The sequence below is a fragment of the Xenopus laevis genome, chromosome 1S (genome assembly GCF_017654675.1).
Source record: "Xenopus laevis strain J_2021 chromosome 1S, Xenopus_laevis_v10.1, whole genome shotgun sequence".
Taxonomy (NCBI): Eukaryota; Metazoa; Chordata; class Amphibia; order Anura; family Pipidae; genus Xenopus; species Xenopus laevis.
In genome coordinates this window covers 38,338,212-38,358,555 of record NC_054372.1, presented here as the reverse complement: position 1 = coordinate 38,358,555, position 20,344 = coordinate 38,338,212, and the positions used below count along the sequence as shown (strand labels likewise).

The 20,344-nt window shown below is 36.0% G+C and overlaps 1 protein-coding gene across 1 annotated transcript in view; it reads left to right on the top strand.

Moving 5' to 3' along the window:
* The window catches only part of galntl6.S (polypeptide N-acetylgalactosaminyltransferase like 6 S homeolog), a 578,928-nt gene that overhangs the window by 223,378 nt on the left and 335,206 nt on the right, over window positions 1–20,344 (top strand). Inside the window, exon 3 of the mRNA XM_018243208.2 lies at window positions 14,744–14,882. Within this exon, the coding sequence (XP_018098697.2) occupies window positions 14,744–14,882 (139 nt within the window). The remainder of the gene's footprint in view (window positions 1–14,743; window positions 14,883–20,344) is intronic.

Below are 20,344 nucleotides of genomic sequence, written 5' to 3'. Positions count from 1 at the left end.
CTTAAAATGAACAACATCCTGAATGCATCAAGGAACTAGAAATCAAATCAGATCTACACAAGATAGAGATATGCAGTAGGAAAATTAATCAGTTATACATGCAGCTAAATGATCTCTCCTTATACAAATGCTATTGGCAAAACATTACAACCCTCTCTTGTACAGTATTTGTATTTGTCTTCGGGATTAGTTATTAGTGGTCATGTGACAGGCGGCTTTTCCTGACAGCAGTAACTAAGCAATTGCACATTTTTATTACAAAAAACTTACCAAAGAGGATAAAGGGGTGACAAAATGTTTGCGTTATTTTACAATGCCTCCTGTGCATTTTGTCTGAGATTCATCTTTATTGATATGTTTTACTATCCAAAAATATATTCTCTTGCAAGATGCGTAAAGATGGGTTTGAAATGTAATAGCAGTAAATGGTTAATCTTTAGGACCAAAAAATAAGGGCTAACTGGATTTGCTCAGAGATCGCCGTTGTTCAGTGCATCTATAAGACCTTGATTGGAAAAGAATGATGCACTTGGGAATCTTTAATTAGTGAAAGCAATCAGTGAGTTGTTGACGACTTCCTAAGGAATAAGCAAATGGTTGCAATATTTCTGAAATGAGCTCCAGGTGTATTGAACTATTGAGTTTTGAGTGAAATGAAGGCCGATGTTACAAGAAATAAGGATAAATTCTGCTGATCATGACAACTGAAATTAGCTTTATAACAATCCCTTTTCAAAAAATGGTGTCTAGGGAGTAAAGAGGGGATAGAGACTTCTAGCCACATGATAACTCTGCTTCTTCTTTTTCTTTCTCTTTCTTTCTTTCTTTCTTTCTTTCTTTCTTTCTTTCTTTCTTTCTTTCTTTCTTTCTTTCCTTCTTTCTTTCAATACAGAAATACATGATCTTGTTATAACGCAAACTGGGGCTAATTTATAAACTTTGCGCAGGACAGATTGGTTGAATATGTTTGCCCTGCTCATGGTTAAATGTATAAAGCTGGATAAGATTTGTGAATTTTTTTTCGCACTTCGGATTTCCATAAGCTTTTTTTGAATATGGAAAAAATCTCAATTTGCTAATATTTATGCACAAACTCTGCATTTGAATTACACCACAACTTTGGTGGCAAAGAAAATATTCGCGTAACAGTTTTGCAAATTTAAGTTACCATCTACGCTATTTTCGTGCACAACAAACTCACACAGTGGGCGCACTCTCACAAACACTGGTCTCATTTGCGAGCCATTTATTCGCAATGCAAATTCACAAAAAACTGAATGAGGGCACAGCAGTGCAATAGTTTAGCATTCAGGAAAAAGCATGGGCAATACAACCATTTGAGAAAAAATATGCACTGTACAAACGTTATAAATGATTCCCACTCTCATTTATTAAAACTCGATTTTTCCCATTATTTCAATAATAAAAATTCTACCAAACTCCCATCCACGATTTGGCTTAATTCACTAACGAGTCAGATTGAAAATTGTCCATTCACTTCTACAGGTTTTAGCTGGAATATTTTCAGATTCAAATTTTTAGCAGCTTTGGAGCATAATAAATCTTGAAAAATTTTAGTTTTTTAAATAGGCTTCTAAGGGGGTTATTTACTAAGCCCTGATAGCAAAAATCAAGAAAATTTGTGTGTTTTTTTTAATATAATCGTGCTTTTAAAAAATCACGGATTTTTCAGAATTTATTAAACCCCGAGGCTGGAAAACTCTAAGTCTGAAATCCCGGCATCTCAGACCTGTCAAGGTTGCATATAAGTCAATGATTTTATTGATTTGCAATGGGTCTCGTGTCAAACCCCAAAGTATTCATGAAAATCTGAGCTTTTACCGGAAAGCAAATTTTCGGGAAAATGTAATAATAAATAAGCGTTAAAAACCCGAGCGGCTTAGATCGGAATTTGTAGCAGCCGATATTGAGATAAGTGTCACAAGTAGAAATGCACATGGCTGGCAAGGTATGATTTGAAGATTTGTGTATTTAGTATATAGGGCACCCTATGGCTCCTATCTATACAGATCGTAACACTTAGGGGCCGATTCACTAAGGGTCGAATATCGAGGGTTTATTAACCCTCGATATTCGACTAGGAATTAAAATCCTTCGACTTCGATTTAGCGCAGATAGTTCGATCGAAGGATCGAAGGATAATTCCTTAGATCGAACGATAAAATCCTTAGAATCGAACGATTCGAAGGATTTTAATTCAACGATCGAAGGAATATCCTTCGATCAGTTAGCCAAGCCTATGGGGACCTTCCCCATAGGCTAACATTGACTTCGGTAGCTTTTAGATGGCGAACTAGGGGGTCGAAGTTTTTTTTAAAGAGACAGTACTTCGACTATCGAATGGTCGAATAGTCGAACGATTTTTACTACGAATCCTTCGATTCGAAGTCGTAGTCGTAGTCGAAGGTCGAAGTAGCCCAAACCTTCGAATCCTTCACTCGAAGTTAGTGAATCGGCCCCTTATACTTCTGATTGCAGAATAGACCTCTGGCTCTGGCTATACTAATCCTGCTTAAACTAGTTGTGTGGATTGTGTATGGTGGCAGTGGCAAAGCAAAGTAACCCATGCTGCTCCTTCTAATCTTAGCCTACTTTGCTGAGATAAGTGATGAGCACATCTGTCCCATTTTGCTTTCCCGAAAAATTAGTGAAACTGCTAAAAAAAATTTTTGTAAAGCACATAAAATAGGAGACAACATTTTTTTCTCATTCTAAATGCATTAAAGTCAATGGCAGTTTTCTCTTATGGTGACTTTTTTGTCTTGGCAACAGCGAATTTTTGCCACATTTTTCTGAAAAAATTTGCTAATGGCGAAATGTGGAATTTCTCTGTGAATCCATGCCTGGTAAAGAAAAATTTGCTCATCACTAGCTGAGATGGACTCCTGCTCACAAAAATGGCAGCCCCCTCATAGACGAACACAGAGTGAGTCAGGTAATGTAAAAGCATCAGGCAAATACTTTATGGTAAAAATTATAAGGAGCATGCAAACTCAATATTATGGTTTAAAAAAAGGTTTAATGTCTGGTGTCAGTATCTCTTTAAGGAAATCTGCATTTAGGGAAATCGTATTGTTCAAGCACTTTCAAGCACTATACTAAACAAATAAGTAGTCACTTACAACCTGCAAGTGCACTTTCAGATGGAATCAGCAATTATTGACTCAGTGATTATTTTCTCCATAATGTCAGTGTAATTATTGTTCCCAGCAGAAGTGTGCCAAGCACAAGTGCAATGAGGGCCTTTAGATGCAAATATCTTTAATAAATGGGAAATTTGTGCTACAGCACCTGCACTTGTGATCATAAATTACCCCTATGATCTCTATGACTTTCAAAACCATAAATGTTTTGCTACAAATAAATATCCCCCAGAATCCCAGAAAATGTCATATACAACAGTACATTGTTTTATGTTGGTGCATATGTAGCCTAGAGTGCTACAGTATATCTGGTTACAATGTAATTTCTCCTACCGCACACACCTGTAGTTCACCAATCCTGCAATTGGTGGTGCGTTTCTTCCGTTGACCCGGCCGGGTCCCTTAGCAACGCATGTGTATAGAAAATGGATCCGCACACACACTGGTTAATGCAGTCGGGGAGTATCCCCTTTTATTCAGCCACCAAATTTGGTGGCTGAATAAAAGGGGATACTCCCCGACTGCATTAACCAGTGTGTGTGTGGATCCGTGTTCTATACACACAGTATGTCTGGTGCCACCACAAACTTAAATACCACAGTAACAATTACCTAGGGCTGTATGTTAACAACCTATAACAAATCCCAGTCTATTTTCCTAGACAAGACTTAACTGGGCCTTGTAAATAGTTCAGTATAAAGCCAGAGTTAATATTTCCTTGGACAGCTGGGACAGTATAAGATTAATTTACCAACCTGCTGCTAGTTAACTGATGCTGTGCATTATTATCACAAAACTAAATCTAAACGATGTAATATACATCCCCATGGTTATAGAATTTATCAGCATAACCAGCTTTCGTATAAACGTGTGCATTGAATACAAACAATGGAAAAACTAGGTCACTTTGCATGGATTTAATGAGGAGTTTGTGCGTTTCCTGCGGGATTGATTAACTTTGGAATCTTACCTGTCATAGCAAAGCCTTGAATGGTAGACATTGATTTTCTAAACCAAACCAGAAACAATGAGTAAAAGGTTAAACACGTAAAAAACACTAGATTGCACGGTTCAGCTCACAAATACCACAGAGTCCCAAGGCCATGTAGTAAAAAAAATTCTTTAAGCGTAAAGAAATGTTGTTTTACAAACAGAGCAGAATAAAAGTGATTATGCATTGATTCTGGATCTAAACATGTTTAAATGTCTTTATGATACAGTAAAGTATATAGTAGTCTAATATTGTTTATATTTAATATACAGCTTTGAAAGATGTTATTACTTCAAATTTCTTGTTGTGTCTTCAGGGAAGATATATTCAATACAAGAACAGATAATAAAATAAAGGTTTCATTGGGCATCAGATTACTATTTAAAGGAAACTAAACCCTATTTACATGGTTTATAGCATCATTGAGTGTAATAACAGGTGCAAAAGATATCAACCTGGTATTGAAGCATTTACTAATCACCTGATTAGTAGCTAAAGGTTACTACACATAAAACAAATTTTATTACACTCATTTTATTACACTACCCAATTAATTCTATTTTTCCTTTGGCAAACAATAGAATACATTCACATGTCAGAATATTTATGTCAGTAAATATAGTAAAATATACTCACATAATGTGCCTTGGTTTAGTTGTGTAACAAAAATGTTTATTCTCAAGTCAGTAAATCTAATGCAATGTGATGGGCATTACTGTGCAGGTTGTGGCATTGACTGGGTAGATCAAGAATGTGGTTCAAAAGGGGGAAATTTGCATTGGCAGTGTTGTGTGTTATATGCAGGGAAGATTAGAAATAAAAGGCCTAATATTTTTATTGGTGGAGCAGGGTGCAAAGAGTCTGTTTTGAGGGGCTTGCTGGGGATGGATGACCCCTTAGTTTACACCACATTGATGACATTGGCAAGTGCAGTTGTGCAGCTTAACATCTATGTAGGATTGCTAATCAATCCTGTTAAGAACTCAGACTCTTACGGTGATGTAAACACTGTGTTTTGGATAGTATTTGTGGCCACTAAGGTTTTAACATTCTGTTATAAAGACAGACTAAATCACAGCCATAGACAATAATAGAACTACTGTCCCCACCATATTTTCCCAAAACTACTCCTGCATCATTAAACATTATGGGGAAGATTTACTAAGAGTCAAATGGTAAATTCGAACAAGAATTCGAATGACTGAATTGGTTTTTTGTTCAAAACTCACAATTTAAAATTTAAAAACACCAATGTGAATCTGAATGTGAGATTTATCACACCTCGACCCTGGAAACAGTTCTAATACGTCGCCACCTAAAACTGGCCAAATTCATATAGAAGTCAATGGCAGAGGTCTGTTGAACTATGTGATGATGTCAATGGTTTTCCTGACATTTGAAAACTTGATTCAAATTAGATTCAAATATTTTGGGTTGTTCCTATTCAATCAATGTTCAAGTTTTATCATAAATAACCTCCCATTAAAAAAATTCACATAACTTTGATATTCAAACTTTGATAAATAAATAAAAAAACTCTTTAAAAAATATAATTATACAGACTTATCATTTTGACCAATTTAAAAATATTCTCTACTCTAGATATCTGTAGCACGGTTCAACTTTTCAAGACCTCCAACAATAAAACGTTTGGCTAAATAATATCATTTCTAAAAGAACAGCAAGAAGGAGAAGAGAAATTGTAATTTCAGTTTCAATGGAAATTATATTCCTTCTTCAGGCTATATACAATAGGCAACAGATTTTTTTTGAGAGGAAAACTCGGTTCAAATTATATTCAAATTTTATGGGTCGTTCATATTTGATCAAATGTTTGATGTTTGCGTTTTATCATAAATAACCTGCAATTAAAAAAATTCACATAACTTCGATATTCAACCTTTGATAAATAACCCCCGAAGTGTTTTCAAGAACACGGATGGTTCTCTTTAAAAAAAGATTATTATACTTATCATTTTGACCAATTTAAAAATATTCTCTACTCCAGATATCTGTAGCACCAACAACTTTTCAAGACTTCCAACAATAAAACATTAGGCTAAATAATAGCAAGCAGGAGACAAGAAATTGTAATTTCAGTTTCAATGGAAAGTATATTCCGTCTTCAGGCTGTATACAGTGGGCATCAGAATGCAAGTTGTAGCCATGGACATCTTTTGGAAAGAAAAACTGTGGGTGAAAACACAGGCTTGATGTAATCCTAAAGTGCTAGTTGACAGTCAATCAGAAAGAAGACTGCTGAAAATTCACTTTTTTGATATTCTTCAAAGTCAATATCATCCTTGTCCTCCAAAGTATCCTAAAACCATAAAGCCATCTAGAAAAAAAAGAATTATTAATAGTTTTATTTCAGATGTACTGCAGAGGGAAATAAATTATGTAGGACATAGAAGGGAAATGGAGGATGAGAAAAGAACAGTGAAAAGTTTAGTACCATACTATATGATCAGCATTAAGTAAAAACATCAGGGACAGCATAGAAAACTTCTACTATAACATTTTCAAATATTTTACTCTGCCATGGGGATTATTTTATACAGCAGATTCAATACCATGGTTAATATTTACAGCATAGCAGCTAATGCTATATGCACCCCAGAGGTCACCTAAGAAGCCATGAGCGGATGAACCTGTAAACATAAGGTACTGCTTTTAATGGATAATTAAAATAGTGTTAGTGGTCTTGAAAGCTTGCATTATGTAAGCTTTGAAAGAGCTAAACTATGGTGTCTCTTTGCAGGATTTGGAGCCAATCTCTCTTCACCAATTTGGCAGCCCATTTTTGGGACTATTTTTATTGTCTTTGTTGTTTTTGAAAGAAAAGACATCTCCATTTTTCTGCCGGGCATACTCCTTTTTAAAACTCACGGACATGGTCCGTCGTTGATCATACAAGTTCTCATTGCTATTAAATTGGGTATAATAGCCCATTAGAAAAGGCCAGACAAACTTTCTAACCATATCTAAATAAATACATTCTCAGGATTTAACACAGACGTTCTCACTATCGTGTCTTAGTTTTTGAAGTTCTTTTTTCCTATCATCCCCTTTGCTGTATTTTCTTATACTGCTCATCTTGAATCCCATCACCAATCTTCTTTTTTTTTCTTTTTTTTTTTCTTTTGTCCCCTTTGTCTTATTTCCTTTTCATAAACACTACATGGCTCTTGTTTAATACAAACTCAACTTAAAGTAATATGGGTATAAGCACTGAAAATATGCTGTATTTATTGTAATAATTAGTCTTTTATTTTATAATGTTATCAGATGCAGCCATGTTTAACTTGTTACATGACGTTTAGGATATTTCATAGTTGATTTTTAAGAGACATCTAATCCAGCTGACCCTTCAAGATCAATAACCTAACATGAAAATTTGACAAGCAGGTGTCAAAATAGATTTGTGATATAGAATTTTTTTACTTTGCTTTCATGAGTGACAATCAAAGTTTGACATTTCTGTGAGATCAGTGTTTATCCATCCATGTGTTGGGCCAAATCTCGCTAATCCCAAAGCTTGTGTCTGTCTACATGATAGAATTATTGGCCAAAATATCAATACAAATAAATATCTATGAGAAAACATCAGCTAATGTGTAAAATACTGCTTCGGGCCCTGAATACACAATATAACAATACCAACACTGGCAGTATCATACACAGAAAATCACAAAAAAATAAACTAAAATTCAAACCATTTCAAATGGCAGAGGTATTTTGCACCACTGGACACTTAATAAAAGGAGGGGGGTCATTTATTGGCCCGTTATTAGTAGTGATTAGCAATTTGAACGCTTGTCACGATAAAATCAAGCAATTCAAAAGTTTTCACAAAAAAATCTAGCAATTCACGAAAAAATCAGAAATTGACGCCGGAGAATTTTCACCTGCAAATTTTCGCTGGAGATTCGCGAAATTCACCGGCGGCGAAACACGGAAATTTGCATTCAATTTGTGCCAGACTAATTTATTCGGCCATCACTAGTTATTAGCCCCAGTATCAATGCTATTCTGATTTGGGATGTTCAACCAAGGGTATGTTTGAATCAGACATTTTGTATTGGTGACCTGGCCAAATGAATGAATTAGATTTCATTCTTCTATTAAATGAAGCACAAGTGTTCTGTGAGCACGGTTCATTGTATTCTTGGGGGCCGATTCACTAAGGGTCGAATTTCGAAGTTAAAAATACTTCGAAATTCGACCCTCGGATTGAAATCCTTCGACTTCGAATATCGAAGTCGAAGGATTTAGCGCTAATCCTGCGATCGATCGATCGAAGGATTTTCCGTTCGATCGATCGATTAAATCCTTCGAATCGAACGATTCGAAGGATTTTAATCCAACGATCAAAGGAAAATCCTTCGATCAAAAAATCACAGGCAAGCCTATGGGGACCTTCCCCATAGGCTAACATTGACTTCGGTAGCTTTTAGCTGCCGAAGTAGGGGGTCGAAGTTTTTTTTTAAAGGGGAAGTACTTCGACTATCGAATGGTCGAATAGTCGAACGATTTTTCGTTCGATTCGTTCGATTTCGTTCAAATTCGAACGAATTTAACCAATTCGATGGTCGAAGTACCCAAAAAATACTTCGAAATTCGAAGTATTTTTCATTCGAATCCTTCACTCGAGCTTAGTGAATCAGCCCCTTGATGTCCATATGTCCCATCTATCAGGATTCCTAATAGGGATGTAGCGAACTGCCGAGTATGTGTTCGCGAACGCCGTTCGCGAACACCGGCAAAAAATGCGAACAGTTTGCGAACTGTTCGCGAACTTCGAACATCCGAAAATCGTTCGATTCGAACGATCGAAGGATTTTAATCGTTCCATCGAACGATTTTCGTTCGAATCGAACGAAAATCGTTCGATTTTAGCGACCGAATGGTCGAATGGTCGAACGATTTTGACGCGAACGCCTATTGGCGAACGTCGCGCGACGTTCGCGAACTTGCGGCGGACGCGAACAGTCGAAGTTCGCGCGAACTAGTTCGCCGGCGAACAGTTCGCTACATCCCTAATTCCTAATACACATTCAGGCAGAAGAATAATAACATGATACATGTTTTGATTTGAATTGAAAATTTTGTCAATGGGAAGGCAAAATTGTACTGGATTTAAGACATTTTTAGCTCTTCAGTTGCATATAAGAAGCTCCTTTCCCCCTTCTAGAACTGTTATTCATAGAAGCAAAAAGTCTCCCATGTTCTTCTAAACACTGTGCCCAGACAGTCCCATGCTTCTCTTCTGGTAACAAACATTCACTGCTGCAGAAATGGTGAATTTAATTACAAAACTGTACCAGGTGAAAAAGTTTGCTCTTTCCAGAAATCCATCATTTTCTAAACCAAATAGCATTTCATTGCAAATGATATAATTAAATCAGTTATAAAATAAAATGATACTGTTAGATAAAAATCTGTGGTTTCAAGGTGTCTTCTGATTTACTAGAAACAATAAAACTGCATTTATCATTTGCTGTAACGGCTGAAACCAGGTGTAAGATTGGCTAAAACTAAACATAACAACCTATAGTACATGTATGGATTAAATGTTTACCAGATACCATCATGGTTTATCACTTGACAGTGTGATATATAGCACATGAAAAAGGGTTGGCTGCATGGAGATCTGTAAAGCTGGCTACTAGCTTTTAGCTTGGTCTTTAACCCCTGCATGCCTTACAAATCATTTTGTCATTGAGTGTAGCTTTTGCTGTGTTCCTGTTCCACATAATAGGATATTCATCATGCAGATGTGCAATTGGACTTGAAAGGATCATTAGCTTCTATTCAAGTTCAGATCTGCTGTTGCAGATATTTGGCACACATTGATTAGATCCTTTTTGTTCCAATCTTTATCAGCCTGTGATGTCTGGCGCCATAAAATTGTTCATTATCCCTTGCTTAGTAGAGTCGATCTTGGGTACTTTTTAAAAGGATCAAAATGGTAGAATGTATTATATTATTTTATCTAAGGTTTGGTAATCATTGTTTGAAAAATATGAATTAATTAGATAAGAAGGTAACAACTGAGTCATGTTTGCACCAAACAAGGGGTGCTGATTCTATCAAACCATTTGTTGTGTTGGCATACATAGGGGCAGATTTATCAAGGGTTGAAGTGAATTCGAGGGAATTTTTGAAGTAAAAACAAATTCGAAATTCTAAGTAATTTTTTGGAAACTTCGACCATCGAATAGGATACTACAGCTTCGAATTTACTTCGAGTTCGATTTGAAGTAAAAATCGTTTGATTATTCGACCATTCGATAATAAAAGTACTGTCTCTTTTTAAAAACTTCGACTTCAATAATTCGCCAACTTAAACCTGCCGAATTGCTGTATAGCATATGGGGGACCTCCTGTGTGTTTTGCTAAGTTTTTTTAAGTCGAAGGGTTTTCTTCTAAAATCGTTCGAATCGTTCGATTCGAAGTACGATCGCTGTGCGATTGTACTACGATTGGAATGCGATCGTATGATGTTTAAAATCCTCCAACTTCGAATTCGAATGTTGGAGGATTCTATTCGATGGTTGAATTTCGAAGTTTTTTCTTCTTCGAAATTCGACCCTTGATAAATCTGCCCCTTAATAATTTTCCATGTCTTTCAGATGTGATTTATTTATAATACTCTAAACAGGGTGTCCAAATGGTAAATCGGGATCTACCAGTAGATCTTTAGTTGATGATTAGTAGATCTCAAGTCAACAAACAGCTTGACTAAATTGCCCTTCTGTTTTATTCTTTTCATTTAGATATTTATTCTGTTAAGGTTACATAATCATTTTTTTTAAATATAGTCATTTCAATTCTCTTATAAATCAATTTAATATCTATAAAATTTTCCATGGACCAGAATGCTAACAGTGATATTATGGATATAGATCATAATGGGACAACATCAGTAGACTCCGCATTAGTATGGCAAGTATGGGCACTCCTGCTCTAAAAGATATTTTTACATGACTTTTTATAAAACCACTTCTTTTAGTCTCAGGATCTGTAGAATGCTTGAGAAAACAATTTGATTATCATTTTCTATAAAGGGCATTCTCAAAGATGTTATTGGGCTATTTCCTAGTTTTAACACAACAAATTCTCTTTGTGATTTGAAAGAAGTGTGGTTTGAAAGAAATTTGTGTTGAGGTGGGTAAGAAAAGAAAATTTAGGCTTTCAAGTTAGCTGGGACAGCTGAAACATTTGTCAGGTACAAGGAGGCCAATAAATCATGCAAAAAAGCTATCAAGCTAAAATCTGGAAAATTTCGAATGGAAATTGTGTGGTCCCCTACCTACCTGCTCTGTTTGCTGACCATGTGTAAGCTTTAAATATAGGGTTGCACCGAATCCACTATTTTGGATTCGGCTGAACCCCCAAATTCTTCTCAAAAGATTTGGCTGAATACCGAACCGAATCCGAACCCTAATTTGCATATGCAAATTAGGGGTCGGAAGGGGGAAATATTTTTTACTTCCTTGTTTTGTGAAAAAAAGTAACGCAATGTCCCTCCCCGCCCTAATTTGCATATGCAAATTAGGATTCGGATTCGGTTTGGTCAGGCAGAAGGATTCGGCCGAATCCGAATCCTGCTGAAAAAGGCCGAATCTTGCCCGAATCCCAAACCGAATGCAGGATTCGGTGCATCCCTATTTAAATGGTATCACTACAGAGATCAACTGGCCCCTGCATTGTTTAAACCTCAAATTTAGACTAATCCCCTGTATTGTTCACACCTGTGATCCCCCTGCACTGTTCACACAATGGGGCAAATTCACTAAGCGCCGAAGCGCCGAACGCTAGCGTTAATTTCGCTAGTGTTACTTCGCACCCTTACGCCTGGCAAATTTTCGCTAGCGACGTAACTACGCAAATTCACTAACATGCGCAGTGTACTGAACGCTACCTTTTACGCTAGACTTCCTTCGCCACCTCAGACCTGGCGAAGCGCAATAGAGTAGATAGGGATTGTTTCAAAAAAAGTCAAAATTTTTTCTAAGTCCCAAAAAACACTGGCGTGTTTTCTACATTATGGGTGATAGGCTGAAAAAGATCGAAAACATTTTTGGGGCTCCCCTCCTTCCCCCCTACATTTCCTAACTCATGGCAACTTACCTAGACAGTGGGCACATGTGTAGGGCAAAATAAAATTGTTATTTGCTGATTTGAAGGTTTTCTAGGCATTTGTAGTGCTGATACGTATTCCTCCATTGAAATTTGAATTTGGCGCCGTATGCAAATTAGCCTTCGCTAGCGTAACTTCGCTTTACATAGTGAATCAACGCTAGCGCAACTTCGCAACCTTACGCTACCCCTGAGCGCAACTTCGGATTTTAGTGAATTTGCGGAGCGCTGGCGAAACTACGCCTGGCGAAGTGTGGCGAAGCGCGGCGAAGTTGCGCCTGGCGAAACTACGAATGTTAGTGAATTTGCCCCAATGTGTCTGCGTGTGCCATACTCTGCGTGTGTGTGCCCTGCTCTGCCTGTGGAACATAAGCCTGCCCCAGGTCCCAAGCATTTTGGATAACAGGTCCCATAGCTGTATTTATAATACTGGTCATGCTAATATTTCTATGTTTACATGGTCTGCATAATGATATATAGTGATGACACTGTCTTGATAATGAATGGTGAGGACTTATATGTTGCTGAAAACTTTGTGTGAATTCTGAGTACATGTTCATGATGATGGTGATACAGCACTGAGCCAACTGCCACTTTTTGCTATGGTAATAGCAATCAATTTTCTATCAAAAGAAAATGAGGCAAGCAATTAAAAATATGGAGTAATTTGCTTGATTCACTAGACAGATTGAAAGCTATTTTTCCGTTAAAAATAAGCTTGCTAACTGCATTGTCACCAATCAAGCACTAATAAAACTAACTAAAGCAATAAACTTGACTTGAAAAACATTAATGTTCATAAACACATAAGAATAAAAATAAATCATATTCCATATATATACTGCAAATATATTTTTTAAGTGAAATTTCTATGAATAGTAAGTGAAATTGTCTCCCTCAGTGATCCTAAACATTTTTGTGCTAAGGTTGTACTAACTTATGGAAATAACTCTTGTAGCATTTCATAGAAGTGAAATATTGAAAAAAAAAAGTACTAAAATCAAGAGAAACACTGCACATGAATTTGATGAACATTAGTATGATGTACAGCTGTGACCATCCATGTTTATGGCCTGTTGCACAATATTTGTATGTTAGTGGACTGTTCTGTTGGATAGCATGGAGGTTCAGCCAGTGTATCACCACCTGTGTCTGTCTGGGTGAAATGCAGAAAATATTACAAAAAACCCCCAAATCATTTGTTTTAAATTCTCAAAAGTACAGTAGTGTAGAGTAATTGATTGCTAGAGATAATGGTGCCACCAACAGTGGTGTGAGTAGAGATACTTTTATATAACTCTGAAAACCTTATAGAATAGAGAGCTAAAGCAGAGACCAATTTTAGTAACACAGAGTGATCAGTCAGCAAGGAGCATATCCAGGTCTGCTGTTTGCAAAGACCCATATTAAACCATCTAACTTTATAGGCTTGAAGAAAACTTTGTAACCTTTATTACATTACACTCAAAGTAAGTTTAGTGTGGACTTAATTGTAGGGAATGCAGTTAAAATGTAAGAAAAAGTTGGTCACAATAGTAATCAAATTCAGTCCTTGAGAGTCCATAATGAAAGAATTATATATTATTCTGCATGTTACTGTTTATTTATGCATAACCACACAGTCAGGCTTGCACACTTCTAGCATGGATCATAGATCTGGTCGATGGCTAAGGCATACTTGTTTATGCTACTTGACCCATGCCCAAGTAGGTGGAGGTCATATGAAGTATCTATAGAAGAGTGATAACAATGGAATGTGATCTGGTTTAATGGTCACCAACAGACCTACAGCATGGCGAAACAGTTCAATGCCAAACTACTGGATTGTATGAAAGAAATAGTTCTTGTGTGGCTAGCTTTATATCATTAGGTTGAATAGGGGGATTCCCTCTGCAGTCCTCCCATATGTTCAGTATTAATTGCTGATGGACAAAGACTAGTACGATAGAGTATTAAAATTGCACATAATTCATAACATACTGCATATAAAAAAAAAACACAGGACAGGCATTTCACAATGGAGATGGCCTTAAGAGGCGATAGAAGTTACTACAAGTAAGAAATCCCTTATCTAGAAAGTTCCGAATTACGGAAAGGATATCTTACATAGACACAATTTTAATCAAATAATTAAAAATGAATTCCCTTTTCTCTGTAATAAAACAGTATCTTGTACTTGATCCTAGCTTTGCATGAATCCATATTGGCGGCAGAACAATCTGATTTAGTATTTAATTTTTTTAGCAGACTTAAGGTATCGTGATCTAAATTATTCTTATTCTGAAAACCTCAGGTATCAAGCATTCTGGATAATTGATCCTATACTTGCACAACATTGTTTGAAAGAATTGTTATACATAATTAAATGAAGATTTCTGAGCAGATCAAATCTGAAATGCACCTTATTTTTTAATGCTAACATATTTTGATTTCATTTTTTCAGGGAAAGGAGAGCATGGAAAGCCATATCCCCTTACGGAGGAAGAACAAGATGATACTGTTTATAGAGAAAATGGTTTTAATATCTTTGTTAGCAACAAGATTGCACTGGAGCGGTCATTACCCGACATTCGGCATTCCAAGTAAGTTGACGGGTTTTTTGCCTTAAAATTCCTGGTATGCAAGTATTTTATGTAAAATAAAAATCAAAGTGGATAAAAATACCAAAAAAAAAAAATCAACTTTTACAATAAAGTGAAGGTTGCTGCTCTTTAATTTTAGTGATGTATTAGCTGGCAGTTGGGCACATTCCAAAATTATTACACTAAATCTAAGCCTACTAGCAATTTCAATTTTAAGTTTCTCATACAGCTTTATTGTTTAAAACATATTTTTAAGCTTGATTAAAGAATGCATTATAGGAATGCTACAAACCCATATAATTGATGAATTGAAGTCAGATCACTCATGGATTGCATTTTACCTGCAAAAAATGATTTATTTCTTAACAGGCTTTATGTGCTCTACAGCTGTGTTCTGAGCAATATAAGATTCACATTGGAGTGTAGAAAGTTTCCAAAGTGACACCTGCAAATTAAATTAAAGAAATTTAGGCTATTTGGGTTTTTTATCATGCAGGTTAATGGACCCAGTGCAAAACAGAATAAAATGTAAACTATAGTCATTGACCTTCAAATCTACCTTCAAAGTATTTATCCAAAATAACTTCTTGTAAATAACTCTGTTCCATAATAGTGACACTGTGGATGTTTGGTTCAGTTTAAAATGTATATGAAGATACATTTTTAATAGCATTTTCCTTAATCTTCCAGTCCCCTATTATCAATGTTGGTATGTTCATCCTTTATGTGTGATTCCTTTTCCAAATGACAACAGGCCATGGTTTCTGGCTATATTGCAAATCCTTAGGGCTTAGGGCTAATATATTAATATACTATTATATTAATTTTCAGCATTCTCAGATGTTTTGCTTTGATTCTTGTAATGTAAATAATGCCTACAACATGGTCTACAGTGCATGGGTTAAAAAATAACATTTAACCAGAAAAATCATTAAGAGATTGAATCATGTTAGTGGTGTCATTTTTTTCTGCATTTTTTTTATCGGGTTTTATTTTGTCCATCATTATATTTGCTGCAATTTGTAAATCCTGCATCATATCAAGATTAGCTATTAATGGTAGATATTAGTATAACACTATTAATTGTAGATATTAGTATCACTTTAGCTCTTTATATTATGCTTGTCCAAGAAATCATCCAAGCCATTCTTAAAGGAAAAACCAGAATCAGCCATCACAACATCACCCGGCAGTGCATTCCACAACCTCGCTGCCCTCAATGTGAAGAACCACCTACGTTGCTTCAAATGAAAGTCTGAAGGGGTGGCCTCTGGTACGGTGATCCTCTATATGGGAAAAAAGTTCTTCTGCTATTTGTCTATAATGTCCTCTTATGTACTTGAAAAGTGTAAACTATATAATATAATATATATAATGCCCTTTAATGCATTTAAAAGAGTAATCATGTCCCCTCTCAAGCATCTTTTTTCCAGAGAGAACAATCCCAACATTGACAGCCTACCCTCATAGTTTAGATCCTTCATCCACTTTACCATTTTTGTTGCACGTCTCTGCACTCTCTCCAGCTCATGTATATCCTTCTTAAGGACTGGAGACCAGAATTGCATTGCATACTCCAGGATTTGCAATATAGCCAGAAACCATGGCATGTTGTCGTTTGGAAAAGGGATCACTCATAAAGGATGAACATACCAACATTGATAACTGGGGTCTGGAAGATTAAGGAAAATGCTATTAAAAATGTATCTTTATCTACATTTTAAACTGAACCAAATATCCACAGTGTCACTTGTTACCTCTATCTTACAAGTAACTAGTCATGGGCGAATTTGCGCCATTTCGCTTCGCCGAAAAATTTTGCGAATTTCCCGCGAAATTCGCTAAACTGCGCCAGCATCTCGTTTATGATGCCGGCGCCCATTTTTGATGACGGCGCCTGTTTGTGGGCGATTTTTCGCGGGCGTTTCGCAAATTTATTCGCTGGTGGCGAATCCAAAATTATATTTTAATCCCTTTAGTTGATATCTTTTTTATGCAAGACAGAACCTTATTTTGTTTATATAGCTACAGAATGACACTGCCTGGAATTAGACAACAAAATCCCCAGAACCTTCTCAATTAAGGAAACCCGAACACACTGCCATTTAGTGTATAACTTGCATTTACATTAATTCTGCCCAAATGCATAACCTTGCATTTATCAACTAGCTAGCAAAGTGACGCCTGCACCCGTTAGTGAATCGGCATAGTTATGAAATGACGTCACGCTGGCGAATTTTCGCTAGCATTAGTTACTTCGCCCTTTAGGGAATCTGCCTCATAGTATTATGATTTGCAATTAAGTCAAATATCTTATCCTGTAATATCCTTCCAAAAGTATTTCCACTCATGTCAAACTAACCGGCCTATAGTTTTGAGAATGAGGCTGAAATGTGTATTTACTGTATTAAGCAGCACATTAAATACGTTGCATTATTCCTTCTGTGTTTAACCTTGTGAAAACCTTTTCCAGTTAATATTGTTCAGAGATGCCCTTATACTGGCAAAGTGTGCAGCATTAATCCATGGTTATGGCATGATTCTATCTTCTATAGCACAACAGAGATTAGTGATGGGCAGATCAGACAAGTTTCCTTCCACTGAAAATTCACAAAACAGTGAATGCCTAATGCATTTAAGTCTATGGGCAACAATTTTTTTTTTGATGTGCAACTAATTTTTTTTGACCTGCAACATTTTTTTTCACCCATTGGAGTCTATGGGGTATATTTATCAAAGAGTGAAGTTAATAGTGAAGTTCCGCCACTAGAGTGAAATTCCGCCACTCTCCATTCATTTCTATTGGATTTTTATAGGCGTATTCATCAAAAGGTGAACTTTCACTTTCACCCATTGATAAATATGCCTTTCAAAATCCCATAGAAATGAATGGAGAGTGGCGGAATTTCACTCTAGTGGCGGACTTCACTCTTTGATAAATTTGCCCCATATGTGCATCTTTTTTGCTATGAAACCTGAAAATTGCTCTCATCACTAGGTAAAGCCATTTCCAGCTAATAAAATGAGAGCATGAACAAACCATTTCTGGAACTAAACTATAAAGAAATGGAGGTCAAGAGTGGTACTGTTGACATTTACTGATGAGTGGTATTTGACTTGTGCAATTTTTCATATGTTATTAATTGATGTCACTGATCTTAACAGCTAATTGTAGAAATATACATTGTTTCTTTGGCAACAAGCAGCATTACTTTTGGTATAGAATCACTTTGAATTAAATCAAACACAAGAAGAAGACTTATGCATAGTCTCTTGTTTTGAAACACCTCCATGTTACATGTTTAATATCAATACAGAGCTGCAATCATTTATAAAAAGATGACTGGAACATGCATTTGTTTAATAAACTTGACCTTTTACATTTTGCAAAAAAGATTTGAATTGCGCTTTTGTCAAGAAAAACCTTTTACTTGCATCCACTCGTTTTAAAGTACTTGATCTAGCTGCAGGTTAATATCCTTTAGAATACTCCCTGCAGAGCATGGCACTACATGGTATTCTATTTATTCTTTTAGAATGGTTAAAAACATTTTTTGTTCATATGCTGTAAAATATGAATTTAGTAAAAGAAATTTGTTTCCTTTATCCTCACCTGTTTGTGGTTTGTGGAAGGGAATAAAAAGCACTCAATGGGTTCTCTAGAAAAATAGGTCTTGTGAAGAACACTATGTCAAGGAATGAAGTACATGAAAATTATTTTGATCCAATTACTAAAGTCCTTTGTTTGGGTAGCTGATAATTTTATGTCATGCCCATGTTGCCTGCAAGGTGATAAGTTGGTACTGTAGTTAATATCACATAGGAAACCAGGAAAGGTCAGCTTTCAAACTGTCATCAAACAGAAAAACTATTTCTCAGAGTAAATGTGAATAAACTTAGAGTTATTGTTTGCTCACTGCGAGCAGATGTGTGATTTTATAAGGAGGAGATTAGAATATTGGAGGTGGACTGTTTTTACGTGAACTTGACTTCCAAGCTGAACTCCCTAGCACCAGAAATCATTCACAGTCAATCATCTTTGAATGAACATTTTTTTAGTGTAGTAATCCATCAGACAATATTGTTCAGAAAGTTATATACTGGCAGCATTTTTATATTCAGATAACTAGCCAAAGCCCTGAAAACTCCAGCTCCTATTGTGTGAAAATACTGTCGGTGTCAAAGGAGCAGGATCAGACATAACAGAGAGCGTTAGCTTGACTGCTATAATAGCTCTTGCTTTAAAATATAGCTGAAGTTTCTACCTTATTTAGAAGGTAAATTATTTGGAAAACTAATGAATACTATATTCTTAATACATCCAACAAAGGTGTATTTAGCTTGGAGAATGAAAGGAGATCATGTCAAAGAGAGCTTTAGTTGGTTTACTAGTGGAAAGGACCTTTAGCAGTACATTTTATTTATGAGATGAAAAATGGACAGAAGTTAATTTTATAGCAGGGGTGGCAAACCTGTAAAATACAGACTAACGCTGCAGCATCATAACAGCATCCTTGACTGACAGCATATGTCTTCCACAAATGTCTGGCTCATGAGCACTACATTGCTAGGTTAGACCATTCATTTGACTACCTGTGGTTTACCATCTTGTTGTGTGTTATATATAAATTACACCATTTACCACTGCCAGGTAAGTTCAGACAACCATGGTTCTTTTCCAGAAATGAAGCACTTAATTCAGAATTTCAGGGTCACAAACAGCATATGATAAGTTTTTGATAAAGTGCCAGTAGTTTATTATACTACATAGGGTACAGCCTTCAAAAGATTTTCCCATATGTTTTCCTTGTTAAATAGTTGCCTTCTAACTGACCACACATGGGAAGAGATGTTATTGGCTGAAAACAATATGTTGGTATCATAATTTTATTGTTTAGACCATTGATCCCCAACCAGTAGCTCTTGAGCAACATGCTGCTCAGCAACCCTTTGAATATTGCTCCCATTGGCCTCAAAGCAGCTCCTTATTTTTGAATTCTGAGCTTAGGGCAGGTTTTGGTTATATAAAAACCAGGTGAACTGCCAAACAGAGCCTCATATGGGCTGCCACTCAACATAAGGTGCAAATGACCAATGACAGCACTTATTTTGCACCACTCAGGAACATGTTTCCTGCTTGCATTGCTCCCCAAGTCTTTTTACATCTGAATTTTGCTCACAAGTAAAAAAAAAAAAGGTTGGGGACCCCTGGTTTAGCTGCACAGGTATGGGATCCATTATCCAGAATTCTGTTATCCAGAAAGCTCCAAGTTATGAGAAGGAAATACAATTTAAACAATAATTAAAATTTTAAAAAATGTTTTCTTTTTTCTTAGTAATGTATAATGAATCCTTATTGGAGGCAAAACAATCATTTTGGGTTTATTGATGTTTATGTTTAAATGATTTTTAGTAGACTTAGAGGCCCATTTATCAAAATTTGAATATGTGAGATTTTAAGC